The sequence below is a fragment of the Triturus cristatus genome, chromosome 11 (assembly GCF_964204655.1).
Source record: "Triturus cristatus chromosome 11, aTriCri1.1, whole genome shotgun sequence".
NCBI classification, from domain to species: Eukaryota; Metazoa; Chordata; class Amphibia; order Caudata; family Salamandridae; genus Triturus; species Triturus cristatus.
In genome coordinates, this window is record NC_140594.1 from 135,354,747 (window position 1) to 135,374,366 (window position 19,620).

The 19,620-nt window shown below is 47.4% G+C and overlaps 1 protein-coding gene across 2 annotated transcripts in view; it reads right to left on the reverse strand.

Annotated features, from left to right (window-relative positions):
• BICDL1 (BICD family like cargo adaptor 1) overlaps nt 1-19,620 on the reverse strand; it is a 337,524-nt gene that overhangs the window by 136,443 nt on the left and 181,461 nt on the right. For both annotated transcript variants that reach the window (XR_014970393.1, XM_085633220.1), the window contains exons 5-6: nt 8,839-9,018; nt 6,336-6,554 (exon numbers count right to left, since the gene is read on the reverse strand). Coding sequence is in view for 1 of the 2 variants with exons in the window: in XM_085633220.1 (XP_085489346.1) it covers nt 6,336-6,554; nt 8,839-9,018 (399 nt within the window). In the remaining variant the exon portion in view is untranslated. The remainder of the gene's footprint in view (nt 1-6,335; nt 6,555-8,838; nt 9,019-19,620) is intronic.

The window sequence follows — 19,620 nt, forward strand, 5'->3', positions numbered from 1 at the left end:
CAATAGTCCAGTTTGAGGATATCAGCACCGATACTTTCATTTTCCTCAAGTTCATAGGTATGGCCAGAAGGATTTTACTCAACATTTTCAAGATAACAAAGCACGCCGGGGGGGCCGAGTGGATTTGCGCCTCAAAGGACAGCTTTGATGAGATTGTTCTGCCGAAGCTTGTCTGCGTCGTACAGTAGACGAGAATGGATCATGAGTACAAAGTTGCCTAACACTGTACTCATGGGGGGAGATTTATTAAGATTCTGCGCCGTGTTTGCGCCACAAAAGTGATGCAAAATGGCTCAAAATCTTTTTTTCCTAATGAACTTTCCAACGCTAAACCTGTTTAGCGCTGGAAATAATGTAAAAGTAATGGGTAGCATTACTTTGCGCCGTGGGGCGTGCCAAGGGTGGTGCATGGGCGTTCTCAAGCAACCACCCATGGTTTCTCATGCTGAACCCAATTTACTAAAAGCAGTGGATTGAGTTTAGCGTGAGAAAACTGCGCTCTTTTCAACGATGCGCAAGGAAGGAGAAATGCTTTCATTTCCCCTTCCTTTTCCGACTTTGCATGCGTGCTGCACTGTGCAGCACCTATGCAAAGTGGGAATAGCTTTGCATTGTTCCTAGCATAATATTTTTTACAGGAAGGATGCCGTTCCTGTACAAAACCTATGCTACACTCATGCACACACCCTAGCGCTGCGGCACTACGGTGTGTGTGCATGGCGCACAGCAGCTGAAATCAGCGCCGGCGCAAGGGAAAGGGGAGTAGAGAGCCACATGTTTAAAAAATATGGCGCCCTCCTACTCCCTCCCTGTCGTGCAATGCAGCGCAGCCTCGCAGGGTGGCTGCGCTGTGTTGCATGACTTTTTTGTAAATCTGCCCCATACACTCTAACAAATCTCAAGCTCACACAACTGCTTGCGCATCTCCCCAATCGCAAGACTCTGACCTTGCAAGAGCCTTACAGGGGAGAACCCTCCAAGGGACTCTGGACCGGCACCGTTGCACGTAAGGATACTCATAGAGGAGTGGTCTTCCACTGCCCCACTGACGCTGTGTGTGCAGACTCCCTTGGCAGGCCTTACGATGAATTTGGCAGGTAAAGAAGTCGGCCAATGGATGTGCACGATTGCTTGAAGACGAGCAGGTAGAAGTATCATGGCTGGTGACTATGGTCAGCTCTGAGACTACAGCAAATGCTAAAAACACGTGCACTTCCCCCAGCAGCATTTGACTTACATCTGTATGAAGGGGTCTTAAAGAGGCTGGGCAACCTGCAATAACAGGAATACCCACATGAATCAGGTTCTAAGGAAAACCTGGAGAACAGACCAATAGCAGGCAAGGACGCGCCTACTGAAAAGGGGTTTTGTTCCAACTTCTCTATTTAAAGAGTCTTTAAAAATGGTGGCTGGTAAAGCAAGATTGGTGGATAGCAAAGTGGAGGCATCCATTTTTGCTTCGCAAACATGTGTGTTCTTGCCTGGGACCACAGAGTAACCCTAAAGGACTGGGGGTGGGGTGAAGTTTGCACACGAGGAGACAATGAGACTGGTGGACAGCGTAGTGACGGCATCCATTTCTTCTTTGCAAGACCAAGGGGAACAGGACTGTATTGAAGTGGGGCCGTCTTATGGTTTGACCTGCACTGTATCCATTGGAATCAGGACACAACTACAATCACTCAAACCAACAGTACATGAAGTGCTATTCAGAGGCTGGTTGTATGTTGAATAAAACAAATATTTTCGACATAGCAGCAAGACGTGTCTGGATGCCATTCTTCAAAGGGGTTCTCACACCTACTCTCACTGTGAGATTCCTCCCTCCCTTCTCACAGAGAGAGGTAACTGTGTTCTATCTTGACTGGCTGATGGAGGTGTTCCTTTCTCACGCTTTACAAACAGGCATCCTCCGCAATGCTGCCGCCCCAGACATGCCTGCATGTGTACAAGGAAACCTGTCCATGCAGGTGTATGTATGAATATATTAGTGTCTCTTTAATTATGGTACTATTTTTTAAAGCCTACTGTACAGTTTTCTAATCTTTTTGCAGCATTTAGAAAGTCTTTGACCCCCCCCCAACCCCTGTATGATCTCAAGTTCTGGATAAAAGAGTGGAAGGGTGGCCGGTCGGACAAGTAGAACATTCATTGGCTGTGTAATGCCTAAATATACTCTTCTGGGAGTCCAGTCCCTTTTACAATTGGGCGAGTTGGGGGTAGAGGTGATCCTGTCTGGAGAAATGCCTCTTTCAAAAGGCTTGTCTCGAAGGCTCTCTTGAAGGGCAGCAGGCTGGTTTGCCTCCAGCATCAGGAGAGCAGTACTCTGGCCTATCAGCACCAGTGCTGCTAGAGGTTCAACACTGTTTGGCTGATCCAGCTTGTGTTGCACGGAGGGCAGCGGCTGTAATAAGATGCACTTCTGTGCGGAAACTGTAGAATCAGGACAACCAGCAAGTAGGTCACTGCTGTGATACGGCTGGGAGAGATCCGGGGCTTGTACTTCGTTTCCTAAGTTGAGTTCAGGGAAACCCAGTTTGGTTTACTGCAGCATGATGACGGGGATTTCTTGGTGCTTTTAAGGAGAGGTTGCTGTCAATGATGAATCCAAGATATTTATTATTTGGGGAGCATTGGGGAATGAATCTACTTCATTTCAAACGCATTACTGATCCAGTTAACAATCTGAATGAACTTTGTTTCAGTCGCATGCAACTTCAAACGGGTTCTTAATGTTCATGGTACAATGGGGATGGGAAATTATTGAGTTGATGGATGTCCCGAACCTTCATAAAGATGCATAAGTCCTCAACGCACTGGAGGATCATTTTGTAATGGCTCATAAGCAGGACTTCGAGTAGAGGTTGAAAATTAAGGGACCGAGGAATGATGCTAGAGGTACTCCACAGGTAACTGTTAAAGGCTGAGATTCAGATCTGTCCATCTAGATGAACTGATATCAGAAAAGAGACAGAAAGTGAATGGGTGAAGTTCCATGTCTCAGAATCCTGCATGTGTTGCTGGGATAATGATCAGAGATTAATGATTGAAAGTGTCAAAGGCAGCCGAGACGTCTAGCAGGATAGAGAGTGGTTGTCCTTAGGGAAGAGAAGGAAACCGTCTATGACCTCAATTCTTGTTATCTTTGTGCTGCAGGGTGGTCTGAAGGCGGATTGATAGTCTGTTAGAGGACAGTTGCAGTGCTAAAGAATTTAGAAATGGGTTTTGGTTTTCTTGGAAGGTTCTATAGAGGTTGACATGTAGTGGGTTGCTTTGGCTGAGCTAGTGAGAGGTTGAAGAGCTTATTGCTCTGGTACTTGTTTTATGATTTTGATTTAGAGACATTTTCTCTTGACAGACACGCAAATCTTTTATTGTTTAGTCCCAAATTTGAGACAACAACAAAATTATTACAAGAAACAACTTACCTTTATTTACATCAAAACATAGTCAGTAAAAAAGACCATAAAACAGAGATCATCCTAAAGTCAATAATACTTTAACAACGACTAAAATAATTTTCACATTTTTATGGTAAGTCATTTCAATTCTTGATTATTTTAGACATACGCAAACATCACTCGTTTCACTACACATTGAAATAGAGCGTAAGCAACTATGAATTTCCTACAGATTGTTTCATCAGAATATAAGAAACAATTTGTAGCATAAAGTAAATGATCAATCCAGAGCTAATATAGTTTTGCAAATCTACTAAAAAGAATTTCAAAAATTAAATCTGGTCTATTCCTTTTCTGAATTGGTTAAAAGTGCATGTGCTTTGTCTACAGTAAAGATGCCATTACAAATACACAGCAGATCTAAAAACTTTAAACGAGGCATGGGCAGAGCAGGACAAAAAAACACAACAACAAAAGTCAATGATCAATCCAGAATGCATATAGTTTTAAAAAACTACAAAAAAAGTGAAGATTTTAAAACAGGACATTTCTTTTTCTGGATTGTTTGAAAGTGCACATGCTTTATCTACATTAAAGATGCCATTACGGATTCAAAGGAGCTTTAAAAACTTAAAACGAAGCATACGCAGAGCAGGAGAGACAAAAACAACATGCTCAAAATCTTGAATTCCCGGAGTACATAATTTACATATTCACTCATTTCTGATATATCTTTCCTAGGTTCCTGTGATACACCATAAAGGTACATTTGAAGTTTAACAGGAAGTATCAATCGTCTGACTTTGTGTTCTATATTCCATTTCAAATAAGGTTGCGTTCTCTTCATGCTACAAGTAGCGCGAACCAAGTCGCCTCTACAATTCAAGTAGGCATGAAGCCACATCTCATCCTATGCTTGGTATTGATCTTGAATTTTTAAGAAATAAGTTAAGTTTTGACATGGACGCCAATGTCTCTGGATTTAGTTTTAAAAGGTCTAAAGCAGCATACAAATTCCTCCTAAAAGTGCTATCTTGCATTTGCTCAATAAAAACATCTCTCTAGACTAACCTCCTCAAAGAGTTGCCATCCAGAGGCCCCAATGTAGCACCGCCACCAGACTCAATACAAAACTATTTACAAGTCCTAGTTGTAAATGGAAAGCAGCTGTAGAGGCTAAGGTATTCAAACTAAATCATCATCGAATAATTTTTCCATAAAGGACCAACTGTTAATTGGCAAGACCCTCTCCACATATGATAGTATGGGGAGATTTTTAAACGATACGACTGAATTAGAAAGAAAAAGTGTCTACGACCTTATAAAATGTTCTATGCACATTTGGACAGCATATTGCTTTAGTGTGCAAGTGAGAGGTGAAGTTCCTTTCGAATAGATTAGAGCTAAAAAAAAATCCTTAAGTGCGCATATGACTTCACCTCCAGTTTTTCGGTCCCCAAGTGCCACGTGAACTTTGTTTTCTTTAATTCATGCTTGTCTTAAAACTATAACTTTACTTTTAGAAATGTTTCTTTTTAAAACGTGGTCTTCTACAAAAGTTATAAGAAGGTCTATTTTCTCCTGCTTTTGGCTGGTTTGTTTGCTATCAATACGCTCTTTAGTGTACCAGATTGTGGAGGACTTTGTTTTGTGGAGACTTGCTTCAATGTGCATCTAGGGTGGTTTTCAGGATGTGGATGGGTGAATCACAGAGTGTGTTGAGATTATTCATGGGTGGGTCAGTTGTGTGTGCCAAGTTGGTGAGGTTCTGTCTGAGAGTGTCAAACATGGAATCTTTTTAGGAACTGGAAAAAGTGATTGGCATGGACATAAGGTATGGGTGAAATTTAAACTACACCCATAAAGTCTGGAAACTATGCCCTTTGCCAAGGCTTGTGAAGTTTCACAACTTCACCGGAGGAGAAGTTTGAGCTGACTGGCCATCCACAGGTCCATTTGGATCATTCATCCCGAATGGACATGAGAAGTGGATGTAACTTGTTGTCATTAGTGTGGGTAGGTTCAGTGACATACTGGTTGATATTCAATATTTATGCTTATAAGAGGTGCATGTGCTTTTGTGAGTGTGGGATCAGGCACATAACTGTTACTTGTCTATGGTATGAAATGCAGGAGTTCCAGGACATGTCATTTTCAGGCCATATGTATCTTGTTCATATCAGGCTCCTGACTGGGACATCCTGGTATGTCTGAAGTTAAGGGGTTTTAGTTGGTGATGAAGCACAGACGGATGATAGATCACTTCGAGTGATTCACTCCAGCCTATCCTCAGAGTTGCTGTTAGTTTACTGGTTTCCTGATAGGCTTTTGTTTTGCAATTTTGAGGTGTTGCTGTGGCTAATGTCTAAAGAGACCACTCCATGCAAGTGTACAGACAAATCGGTTCATGCGGGCATGTAAGACCTTGCTGCATGAGAGTAAAAGACTCATCCCAGGGAACATTAAAAATGACATAGAGAAACAGACGTTTAACACATCCTTTCCCAAGAATGTAATAGAAGACCTGCACAAGCGGATATATGATAAGACTTTTCCCTCCAGTTTTAGACAAGTCTGTAGGGTCATATAAAATAGACGTGGTCTTCTATTACACACTTGGGAAAGAGTGTGTTAAATGTCTGTTTGGCTATCCATAGGTCAGGAGAGGTCTATTGTAAACACCTACAGGGATGTGTTTGTGGTAAACACCTGCTGGGGCAAGTATAATATAAACACTCGCGGGTACAGGGCTTCAGCAATCAAGGCGTTTGTTAGAGGCGTGTCAGTGCAGGTGTTTAAGGAAAACCTGCCCCTGCAGGTGTTTACCAGAGGCTTGTCTCTGTAAGTGTTTAACAGACTTCTTCCCTCCATATGTCCACCAGGGACATTCCTCTGAAGCTCTTTACTGGAGGCAGATCGTATATTCAGAATTACCGTTAAGTCGCTGCCGTCCAGGATGCTCACGATGAGTTGCTTGAGTTCGCTGAGGGCGGTGCGAAGGCTGCCTGCAGGGACATCTTTAGCCGAAGAGGTTTCTGATGATTCGTCCATAGACGAGTCTGTGGACACGGCTGAGTCTGCGCTGTCATTGCCCCTCAGTTGCGAACATATTGACCGCACTTGGCAGTAGGCTTCCCAAAGTTGCAACTTCAGCTGATAGGAAAAACAAGAAGCATATCAAGAAACTGTGTGACAACAGGCGCTCGAACAGCCCCATGAAGACGGCAACACCAGGGAGAGTTTCTTAGTGATGACAACAAACACCAGTTCAGAACCACCCTGAAGGTATTACCAGCTGGCCGAGATAACCAGAGAATGCAATAACTGCTGACTGAGACCCACCTTGAAGGTTATACCAGCTGGCCGAGATAACCAGAGATTGCAATAACCACTGACTGAGACCCGCCTTGAAGGTAATATCAGCTGGAAGAGATAACCAGAGATTGCAATAACCGCTGACTGAGACCCACCTTGAAGGTAATACCAGCTGGAAGAGATAACCAGAGATTGCAATAACCGCTGACTGAGACCCACCTTGAAGGTAATAACAGCTGGTAGGTGCAACCAGTGAAGGCAATAATGGCAGACTGAGACCCACGTGAAGGTAATACAATCTGGTCCACACTCCAAGTGTTGCACACCCTCCAGTACACATTCCTAGTGTTGACAAATGGCAAGACATATAAAATGTGTAACTTTGCAGCATTAACACATCTTATGCATAGGAATATCTCATGTTATTGTGCTTGCTCCTTATCTGACCCTTGTTTTATTTGGTGATAGGATTTTATGGGAAGCAAGGGCACACTTTTTTAGTAAATCGAAAATCTACCATTGTTTTTGCATTGACCCCGTTAGGCCCTCTTAGAATAAATAACAGTAGGCTGGTGGTCTGCAATGCAGAGCCATGTTGCACGGCTCTCCTGCCCACTTTTTTGCACCAGAAAGTTGATTGGAACTACTGCTTGTGCTGCTTTGAATTGAGAAACGCTGCTTAGTGTGGTACGAGCACCTGTGCTAGAGTACAATAAAGGGGTGAATGTGCGCCTCACAAATACACATACTATGTTATGTCATGGGACAGACTCTTAAGGTAGGTTGAATTCTCACCTCTCGTTTCTAAGTATTTTATTGATCGACCAGAATAAACTGGATCTGTCTCACAGCCTCATGTACTGGGGATGATGGTGTATCTACATGTCTTTCTCTTCTACTACCCAGCTGAGGTGCAGGGGCTTTCTCCTTGCTTGTATTAGGGTTAATGACCTTCTTGCTACACACCTGTGTATGGTCGTACCTTCACTTTATATAAATGTGCTCAAAGCTCAGGAGTGTCCAACACAGATGGAAATGTATTGGATCCAAAAAAGATTTAGTGATATTAACTAAGTTGCATTTACATACAAGGAATCTGAGACCACGATTCCAAATGGTGTGGAACAGGACATGATATTTCCCACACCCGGTAAATACTGTTATCCCAGAGGGAGACATTTACCGCATATGGTAAAACCTTTCTGTTCTTAGTTTTTAACTTAGAAATGAGGCATGCACCATCAGTATTTAATACACTGAAGCATGCATGTTTTGCCATTTTTATGGCCTTTTCTCATGGTAAATTTCAGTAGGTTTGACCTGCCAGTGTCTATCGGGGAAAACTGAGAAGGTGTGATAATTATCAGACAACCCCGAATTCCGATCCGTGTGCAAACTCTTGTTAGCAAAGGGATCAAAAATGAGCTGTGAACTTGTAAACAGAGCCCTGCTAAAAAAAATATTATTCCATTCTAAAGTATTTGGAGCGGGTAGTGAATACCTCCTATTATAATTTTTCAATTTGAAAATGAGCCATAAGACAAAGAATCTCCATTGAACAAACCAAACTGAGCATCTCTGCTTTTCTTCCCGGGCATATGTCCCTGATCAACTCTGGGAGGTTTGACTTGCTAGAACCTGTCAGGGGAAGACTGCAGAGGTATAGTGTTTATCACAAAACTTGGACGTGCAATCCCTGTGCAAACTCCAGTCTGTTCAGTGGATTAGGCTAAAATGTAAGGTCTTCAAGGAATGGTCCTTGCATAAACACAGTGTTGTATCTCGACTCTGATGTTATTCTAGCCCTGTCAATGGAATCTTGGTGTAATGATATAACATGGAATGTTGGGAGTAAAATAGTCACAGTGGGCTGGGCTGAGCGGCATGGTGGCTGCTCCTGGTGGGGTCTTGTTCTAATCTTCTTGTGATCTTGTAACTATCTTGAATAAACCTCTCTGAACCACCTCTACTTGTGTGGACCAGATCACTACACACAGCTAGATGAAGGGACAGAACGTTGCTTTTGCGCACTTGAGAACTCATTTACATATTCAGCGGCTATCCTGAAAATCTGGCTTGGATCTCAAGGACCCCGCCATAAGAATAGGTGTACTATTCACACCTGCACCCGCTCCTGCTCCTGCTCTTCCGCTTCCATGCTCTGCTCAATCTCTGACAACAACGAGGTACTATTGCTATTGAAGTTCTGCAGGTTGCGCTCCTCGCTTAGCTCCTCCAACTTTCGCTGCAGCTGGCGGGATGAGAGGCGCAGCTCTTGCAGCTCCTGCTGGCTTTGGCGTAGCTGTGGAAAAAAAGAAACAACTGAAGAACAGGAATGTTATATGATGTCCGTTGTTTTGTTACTTGAAATGACAATAAAGAAATAAAAAAATAAAAAACGTAATTAAAAAAAATGTCAACGGTGGTTGTGATTCACAACCTATTAGATAGAGTTGGTTTGCAATGGTCGCACCACGGCTCCCAAACTTCTGTGGCAACAAACGTGGGAGTGTAAACGAGGGTGAGAGACAGGGTTAGACACGCAGGATATATATAATACAGAGATATATAGTGGGTTTAGAGATAAAGAATCTATATGAACCTTGCATATTTACACCTTTTTCGAAAACAAAAAACCATTCTCTTAATTGGTCTCTATTAAATGATAGATTCCATTCATCTTGAACATTTCTATTAAACAGTTTAGTTGAAGCTGTTTCTTAGTAATGGTATTCTCTGAAAGAGTTTTCCTATGAATTTGCTTGCAACCCCCTCCTATCTGCCCTCGGTGTAGCAGAGTCCCATGTGCTGTCTCAGAGGTGGTGTGGCCCACCTCCTGTCTGCCCCCGATGTAGTAGAGTCCCATGAGCTGTCTCTGAGGTGGTGTGGCCCACCTCCTCTCTGTCCCCGGTGTAGTAGAGTCCCATGTGCAGTCTCTGAGGTGATATGGCCCACCTCCTGTCTGTCCAGTGTAGTAGAGTCCCATGTGCTGTCTCTAAGGTGATGTGGCCCACCTCCTGTCTGTCCCCGGTGAAGTAGAGTCCCATGTGCTGTCTCTGAGGTGGTGTGGCCCACCTCCTGTCTGTCCCCGGTGTAGTAGAGTCCCATGTGCTGTCTCTGAGGTGGTTTGGCCCACCTCCTGTCTGTCCCTGGTGTAGTAGAGTTCCATGTGCTGCCTCTGGGGTGGCGTGACCTGTCTCTCTGTGCTCTTAGTATGGTGCCCAGTCATGTGCTGTTGCTATTGGGTAGACGGAGATCTATCACTATAGTGTTATCTTGGCAGGTCTTTTCATAGGTCTGTCTGATGGACCTAGTCTAGCACAGGTATGTGTAATCCCTGCAGGTGTACTTATAACTTACACCTTGGTTCAGTGCATGTCCCCTCAAAGCATCTAGTTTGGTCCTATTGATACTTAAGTGTGGCGGTAAAATGTCACTTCATCTAGGGCACCAACAATCTCTGCACCAGCTATGGAAGTCCCTTGATTATGGCAGTATCAGGGCAACAGCAGTAAAGCAGAGTATGCCCGGTTACACGATGTAGAAAAGTGCCTCCTTTCGACATGGCCACCCCCACTTTTTGCCCTACTACTGATGCTTTTCAGCTGAAAGTGCACTGGGTCCCTGCTAACCAGGCCCCAGGGTCAGTGCCCTTTCCATAAAACAAGGTGCATGTTTAATTGTTCACCAATTGGCAAGGGCTTTACCACCGCTGTATGTTCCTAATAAATGGCACCTCTGGTACCAACGTGGGTCCCTACGGACTGCATCATGTCTTATGCCACCCTATGGGGCCCCACACAAATTGCATACAGAGTGCCATTGCAGGCTACATGAAATGGTGCAAACTATTTTGAAAACACGACAAGGCACACTCATTGTGTGCCAAGCCCACGCACATTGCAGATACTATATTTAAGTCACCCCTACAGCAGGCCTTGGAGCCCTAAGGCAGGGTGCATTATATTAAAAGTGAGGACATATCTGCACGAGCAGATACGCCCCTGTGATGTCCGGTTCCATTGCCATGATATTGCAAGTGTTCAGGAAGCCATCTTAAGTATATGTGCTGGGTCTTGGTCACCAGAAGTTATCCAGCTACATAATGGCTTCCCTGAAAATAAGGGTGTTTGGTATCAAATACCTCGTCTTGACAAATCCATACTGATGCCAGTATCAGATTTGTCCTGGCGTGCACCCAGAGGGTACTTTAGAAGTTCCCTCTGAATCCTAGTAGTCTCTTAGTATGCTGGCTGACTGCTACCTTCCAGCCTGCCACCACAGACAAGTTTCTGACTCCCTACGGGTGAGAGTCCACGCTCTCTGAGGTCATATCCAATGCCTGCTCCAGAGGAAGGAGTTCACATCTCCTCAAGCAGGATGGCTAGTGATTTAGCATATCAAGGCCAGAGGCTTTAATGCCTCTACTCAATTTGATATGCAACCCTGGCTTCCCCCAGACCAAGGAGATGCCACCCCCTGCCTTGATGCCCATTCGGCACCAGGACAGGCGAGAAAATTAGCTAGTCAGAAGGCGTGTTCACTCTCAGGCTAGTCACACCCTTAAGGAGGGCTACCTGAAGTGAAAAACAAAAGAAGGGTTCCACCATCTTGTTTTTAGTGAAACTAGGAACTCAGGGTCAGGTGTATGCCCACTCTCCACAGGAAGTGGCTGTATAGGGGGTGCAGACACCCCAGGGGTAGGTAGCCCATTGGTATCTACCTTACACTCCCTTTAACACCCCTAAATTGAGTATTTAGGTGGCCCCCTGACAGCAGGAACTCCTATTCATCTACTGGGAACAGGAGGATCAAGAAGAGCTGAAAACGCAAGAACTGTGGACCAGACCCAGATTTGGCACAAAACCCTACCTGCCTGCTGCGGCCCCAACAATTGCAAAGACCCAACTCGTCCTACAGCTGTGCATCCTCCTAAAGTCGTGGAGGGCTGTCAGCACCACGCCAACCAGTCAGCATCTCCCTTGAAGTGGAGGAGCCACTTCTCTGCAGTCTGCAGGCATCACCACCATCTGCCCGGTGCACGATTCCACTGACTACTGGGTCCATTGAGAAAGCAGCACCCCAGGAAGAAGACTTTGTGGCTTTCAGAGGTCAGCCTTATCTCCCCGGTGAGTCTCGAGCTGCTAGACCGTCTAGGAGCTCTCCAGCACCAATACCCTGAGTACCAGAGCCCTTGCAGCAGCCAAGGTTTGTTAAGTGTCCAGACTGGACACCAACCCTGACAAGACCAACCTACCAACGAGGGTCATCAGCATCACAGAGGCCAGCACCGAGATTGGCCCTACTGTCCTGTTTGCCCTCCATCACCAGGTCGGCCCAAGAAGTGAGTCTCCAACGCAAGCGACCCACTGGGCATAACACCTCTGCACTTGAGCCCCCGAGTCCGAGCCAACCAATGTGTCCCCATGCTTTAAAGACCCTCAAGAGCTGAGCCCTCTTTTGGGTTCTGCCGGACTTGTCTCCACTTGCAGCCATTTTTCTGTTATAGGTCTCCATTGACTTTAAGGGGTAGCGTTAGAGGCTACCATCGCGAACAGCACCTCTGCATCCGGAGAGACAAGGGCAGATAAATCCAAACTGCTAGTGGTTCTTTGGACCTTGGCCCCTAAGCACCTTAAGTCCAGAAGAGTAACCCTGAGAATCGTTTGTATGTGCACCTATGCAGTGAATGTTTCTCCCTTAGGATAACATTACAACGTTGAAGGCTTATGCCTCAAATCTGACAGCTGTGATTTTCTACTGTTTTACCTGTAAGAATCTATAAAGTCTAAGGAATCACCTGATACCGATGATCTTGGTGTCTAAGATTATACAAAAATCTGTGTTATTTTTCTAAATTGGTCTTGAGTTTCTTCTTGAGTGAGTATTTCATTTATTGACTCTGTGTGTGCAACAAATGCTTAGCACTACCCTCTCATAAGCCTAAACTGCTCGTCCACACTACCACAAAGTGAGCATTTGGGATTATTCATTCAAGCCCTGCAAACCAATATGGGTAGCCTGGACTTTCTACATAATGTACCTCATTTTGGTGCACTGCGTAAAAAGCCAGCTTCGATCACCCGACACTCGTGTCTACTGGACTTGGGGAACTGCTTGCACTCCAGAGCGGAGGCTCGGCTGGATTTGCCATCATAAACTCTGGGCCACTCACCAAAGGATCGCCAGCACCACAGTGACGGAAGACACACCTATTTACAGTAGATGAGCCTTCCAACAATACTTTCTTTGCAATCGCTATGTAAGTTATAGCGATAACGAACAGGAAGAAGAAACAAAGTCCCTTGACTTGCGGGATGAAAGTTCTCAGCGCATCTAAAACATTGGTTCATAGGTCTATTTCTGTAAAACAAACACATTCTGAGGCGGCCCATTTGTGAGGAGCAAATGTGTGAAAATGCCCTACTACAACAACAGGAATTTTAGAAATGGCAGCCTCCTAAATTCTAAAGGAGGATTCTTCTGACCTCCTGTGGTTGGGGTTACCAGACTGGGTTTCACCCGCAAGAAGCTCCCCTACAGGTTAACTAAAAAAAAACAAGCATTTACAATGCAATGGTCTCGGCATTGTTAAAGTTAAAGCTATTGGCATTGCTCATGACATTATTTTTGTTTATGTTTTTATTTTTAAAACATTTAAAGAAACGGCATTGTTATTTACAATGTCAATAGCTTAATCACTCTCAAATGCGAGACCTATTGCATTTGCACCCACACACAGAGCCACACACCCAAAGCCACCCACACACACAGAACCACCCACACAGAGCCACTCACATAGAGCAACCCACACACAAATAGAGCCACCCACAGAGCCACATACACACACACACAGAGTTACCCACACACAGACAGACCCACCATGCATAGAGCCACCTACAAAAAAAGCCACCCACACACACCGAGCCACACACACAGAGCCACCCACACACACAGACCCTCCCCCACACACAGAGCCACCCACACACACACTGAGCTACCCACACACACACACAGAGCCACCCCCACACACACTCACAGCCACCCCCACACACACACACACACAGCCACCCCCACACAGAGCCACCACCACACAGAGCCCTGACAGGAAGGCAGGGTAATGCTGGCCTGGCAGGCTGCGTGTGGTCGGAAGTTTCAAGACTGGAGATAGTCGTGTTCTGTATTCACCACTGTGATGAGGAGGGGTTAGGAGTGCTCAGAATAAGGGAAGTACTTCAACTCAAACCCCGAAGGAGAGGCACATAAAAGTGGGCCTTGTGGGTACCGCAGCCACAGAGTTCTGCATTAGAAGGGCAATGTCAGACATTCTGTTAAGCTTGGTCTTTCAGAGTTTGCAGGACTGCCTCAAGGAATCTTACAAAAAGGATTAACACACAAATCCCCTTTGTTAGTGGCAGGTCGACGCCCCTACCAGCCAAAGCCCTTCCTGCACGTCCAATTTGCTCACACCGGAGCAGGTGCCCAGAAGCCCCCTCGCTACTGTCGGGCACATCTCACATGGCAGCCGCTCACCTGCCTCCAACATGCAAGTCACCAACGTATAATAAAGATCTGTGCTAAAACTCTTTATACTGGGCTCTAGGTTTAATAAAAACATTTCGCTAAGAGAATAGAAAAACCCCACAAATAGATGGGATCAGAAAAATCAGTGTGTTTAATGTCACGAAAAAGGAATCCCTTCCTCGGCCAGAACTCCATGAAAAGGAGCCCTGCATCGCCGTATGTAAGGCGAGGGTGGAATGAGAACACGTCACGCCACCTAGTGACCTCGGCTGTGTGCAGGTGAAGGTCCGACAGCTATACCAGCAGGTCTGCGGCCGATGATTGCCGGGGAGGGGCTGAGACATACCGGAGCCTCCTAGCCAGGCATCGGAGGTGACTGACTACATGTCAGCTGTGCCTTTCAAAGCCCGTCCTTCCAAGGAGAGGGAGTGCGTCCGTGGGAGTGGGCGAGTCCCTGCGCGCCACTCGGGCAGATGTGCACGCAGGCCACTGCCAGGGGTGTTGGTAACTCCAGAAGTCCCTGAAAAGTTTGCTGATATATAAAAACAGGGGATGAGGAGGGCAGGCTGAGTCAGGCAGCTCGAGACCGAGGCTGGACGTAACATCCTGCGCTGGGCTCAAATGGTAGGGAGCAGGAAACAGAGCTAGAAAACACGCTGCGCACGGAGCAGCAACCAGAGACCAGAGCAGCAGCCGAACACTGGAGCCGACAGCAGGGGAAGAGGACGCCCTGAACACCGCCACCTTTCTCCGAGGTCAAGCAGAAATGCCTCGGAGAAACGCAGCGGCGTTTTCGGATTCGGGGGCGTGTTTTTCTTTCTCTCCTCTTGCCATTGGCTGGAATGTTTACATTCCAGAGGAGAGAAAGAATCGAAAAAACACGCCCCCGAATCCGAAAAAGACGGGGCTTGTTTGGAGAGACAATGCTCTTCTCCAATGGCTGACCAGTATTTCAGAGGCCAGCCAATGGAGAAGAGGTAAAAAAAAGGGGTGGGTTAAAGCCCCACTCCTAAACATTTATCCGAAAAAGACGGGGCTTGTTTGGAGAGACAATGCTCTTCTCCAATGGCTGACCAGTATTTCATAGGCCAGCCAATGGAGAAGAGGTAAAAAAAAGGGGCGGGTTAAAGCCCCACTCCTAAACATTAAATCTCGGAGCGAGACTGCGCAAGCGCAGCCTTCGAGCCGAGACCTAACAAATCCTCCTCCGCTCCACCACAAAAGAGAGGCCAGTTGGGGTGTGTTGGCACACAGTTTCTTTTGGGGTATAGTGGTTCTGTGCCCAAGGGTAGGAGGCCTGAAGTTAAATCCAGCCTCCAGTGCTTGAAATACCTGCTATAAACAGGGCAAGGGTTTTGGTGTCATATGAAAGAAAAGTCATTGTTATTAGCGTGTTATTATTGCAATGTGAAGCTCTGAATATTATTATCTATTTTACAAATCACACCAAGGGCCTGACTGCGCGTAGTCTCTGCCAGATGCATCTAGTTGTTAGTAATTTATCAGATGTGATAATTATTGCATATTCCAAGTTTTTGGGGAAATAGGCAGATCGTGGTGCTTTTGACCCCAAACTCCATGGCCTAGTAAATACCAGGCCTTGTCACCTTGCTGAATCCTGGCGTGCTTGATGAGTCCAAATTTAACAACGGTGCGATCTTCGTCGCTCGTGATAATTACCAGGTGTGATAAACACCGCACTACTTGTAACTCTGATCTAAATGTAACGGGACACTCTTAATCAGGTGCTTCATATTGGGGGTTTGGGTTTTTAAGTACACATAGGCCTGGATTCATCATTGTTCATGTAATGCATTTCTGCATGAAAAGTTGCAGGGTTGCATTGCTCCAAAGTGGAAGAATTATGCAGGACCCTTTTCCGCAGGACTTGTGTGCTGATGATGTCATTGGCCGCATTGATGTAAAAAAGACGTGTTTGCAGCATAGTGCACAGGAGATGTCCCAGTGCCTTCCAGGAAGTTTGTATTCGAGGTACATCCTCATGTACACATTTCAACGTGAGGACAACTGCCCGAGGGGACTGGAGGTGCAGCCTTCAGTGCGAATTCGAACACGAGGACAACCCTCGTCAGTTGTGTAATTGTGTTGCAATGGCACATTTTGTGCATGGGAACATCAAGTCATACTCTGCTTTCTCCATGTTCGTACCTGGTTTCCTTGGCATAAAAAATTGTCGCAGTCTGGTTACATTATTTCCGTAGCTCCAGCTTTACCTCAAAGCTATAGGTGTTTCTGCAAATGCTCCAAGCGCAAACATATTTTGGTGCAGAGCTAAAGTCAATTTTCTGCGCAAAAACGTCGTGTGCATGGAAAATGCCCAATGGTGCTGTTGGCACCACTCTGCACCGCTAAAGGAATGCCATGGGTGGGGTGAATACTGGAAATCTGGGCAGATAGGAAAACTAGTTGGCTGCGAGAAAAGATGAACTGTCCAAGATCATACATTTTGTAAAAGTGGAAAGCCCTGATTCAAACTCGGGTTTCCAGGTCCGACAGCTCACTGACACTTTTCCCACCAGAAGAGAGTTTCTTAAACGCTCACTGACGTGACTCAATCTTTCTGTAACAGCCCACGAGTGATATGGCTGTGATAAAGGTATTATTTTGTAGCTGTGTATCTCTTATCCGGAATATGCACGCTGCACCTCCCGCGCGCCACATCCCTCACGATGAAATAAACGTGTTTCTGCTTCAGTAAACATGAGTCAACGCTGATCAAAAACCGGACCACTGACTAGCGCGCATCTCTTCAGTCACAACGACGCCCCCGCCTCCTTTGCCATGTTTTTGTCCTCTTTGAAGGTCAACGGGGAATTAATGAGTGGAACTGAGTGCTGAAGCTGCATTTTTCACCGCAGCCAAGGGCTCTGCATGAAAGGCACCCGCACTCCCAGGCCGAGCTCTCGAGGCTTCCGGGCCACGCGCGAGCGGCTCATGCACTCGAGGCTTTTGCTTTGCATACTGGGAGTTAATTAAGCCTTGTTCATCCCATTATAACTACAAGTCCCAAAATGCAAAGTGAAAACCTGGACTGGATGAGGTACACACGGACTAAACCGTGAAAAACTAAGAGCTATGTAAAAGGAAGCGGGTGTTAAGGGACAAAGAATCTCTGCGGATGATTACTTCATATTTAAAGCCCAGCCCGGCCTAGCAGGCCCAGTACTACTGTAGCGGCCTAATTCAGTCACGCCCAGCCCTGCTTAGCTTAGTCCACCCTGCCCAGCACAGCCCTCGCCTGTGCACCAGGTGGCTAATGGCTGATGGCTAAGGCCTGTGTAGCCCGGTGGCTGATGGATAATGCCAGCCCTCCCCGTATTACCGGTGTCAGATGGCTAAGGCCAGCTCTACCCGTGTACCTGGTGGCTGATGGCTAAGACCAGCCCTCCCTGTGTACCCGTTGGCTGATGGCTAAGGCCAGCCCTCCCCGTGTACCTGGTGGCTGATGGCTAAGACCAGCCCTCCCCTGTGTGCCCGGTGACTGATGGCTGAGGCCAGTTCTACCCGTGTACCTGGTGGCTGATGGCTAAGACCAGCCCTCCCGTGTACCCGTTGGCCGATGGCTAAGGCCAGCCCTACCCATGTACCTGGTGGCTGATGGCTAAGACCAGCCCTCCCCGTGTACCCGTTGGCTGTTGGATAAGGCCAGCCCTCCCCTGTGTGCCCGGTGGCTGATGGCTAAGGCCAGCCCTCCCCATGTACCCGGAGGCTGATGGATAAGGCCAGCCCTCCCAGTGTACCCGGTGGCTGAGGGATAAGACCAGCTCTCCCTGTGTACCTGATGGCTAAGGCCAACCCTCCCCTGTGTGCCTGGTGGCTGATGGCTAAGGCCAGCTCTACCCATGTACCTGGTGGCTGATGGATAAGGCCAGCCCTCCCTGTGTACCCGGTGGCTGAGGGATAAGGCCAGCTCTCCTTGTGTACCTGGTGGCTGATGGCTAAGGCCAGCCCTCCCCTGTGTGCCTGGTGGCTGATGGCTAAGGCCAGCTCTACCCGTGTACCTGGTGGCTGATGGCTAAGACCAGCCCTCCCCGTGTACCTGGTGGCTGATTGCTAAGACCAGCCCTCCCCGTGTTCCCGGTGGCAGATGGCTATGGCCAGCTCTACCCGTGTACCTGGTGGCTAAGACCAGCCCTCCCCGTGTACCCGTTGGCTGATGGCTAAGGCCAGCCCTCCCCATGTACCTGGTGGCTGATGGCTAAGACCAGCCCTCCCCTGTGTGCCCGGTGACTGATGGCTAAGGCTAACCCTACCTATGTACCCAGTGGCTGATGATTAAGGCCAGCCCTCCCTGTGTACCCGGTGGCAGATGGCTAAGGCCAGCTCTCCCCGTGTACCTGGTGGCTAATGGCTAAGGCCAGCCCTCCCCGTGTACCTGGCGGCTGATGGCTAAGTCCAGCCCTCCTTGTGCACCTGGTGGCTAATGGCTAAAGCCAGCCCTCCCCTGTGTGCCTGGCGGCTGATGGCTAAGGCCAGACCTCCCCGTGTACCTGGTGGCTGATGGCTAAGGCCAGCCCTACCCGTGTACCTGGTGGCTGATGGCTAAGGCCAGCCCTCCCCTGTGTGCCTGGTGGCTGATGGCTAAGGCCAGCTCTACCCGAGTACCTGGTGGCTGATGGCTTAGATCAGCCCTCCCCGTGTACCCGTTGGCTGATGGATAAGGCCAGCTCTCCCCTGAGTGCCTGATGGCTGATGGATAAGGCCAGCCCTCCCCATGTATCCAGTGGCTGATGGATAAGGCCAGCCCTCCCTGTGTACCTGGTGGCTGATGGCTAAGTCCAGCCCTCCTCCGTGTACCTGGTGGCTGATGGTTAAGGCCAGCCCTCCCCCTGTGTGCCTGATGGCCGATGGCTAAGGCCAGCCCCACCCTGTGTAATCGGTGTCTAAGGCCAGTCAATGTACGTTCAGGTTAGCCCAGATGTATGGCCACTGACAGGTAGTTAGGATCAGCACAGGCCTGTGTGCCCAATGACCGTGGCTAAAGGTAGCTCAGTCCTAACATCTGAAGTCAGTGGCCGAGCCCCAGCACAGCCCTGCCCTTTGGGCTCAGTGGGTAAGACCAGCCCAGTCCTATGTGCCTGCTGACCGATGGCTAAAGGTAGCTCAGACTAGCCGTACCCACTACAACCAGTGCCCAAGGCCAGCCAAGCCATGCACTGCCTGCGTGGTCACTGACCGGTGGCTAAAAGTAGCCCAGCCCTGGCCTTTGTGGCCAGTGCACAAGCCCTGCCCTGTGTGGGCAGTGGCTAAAGCCACACCAGCCGTGACCTGTGTGACCACAGACCGGCGGCTAAGAGCAGCCCTGTTGCTTTGTTTTACGTGGCGCAGCCCAGTACAATCCTTAATAAGTCCAGCCCCG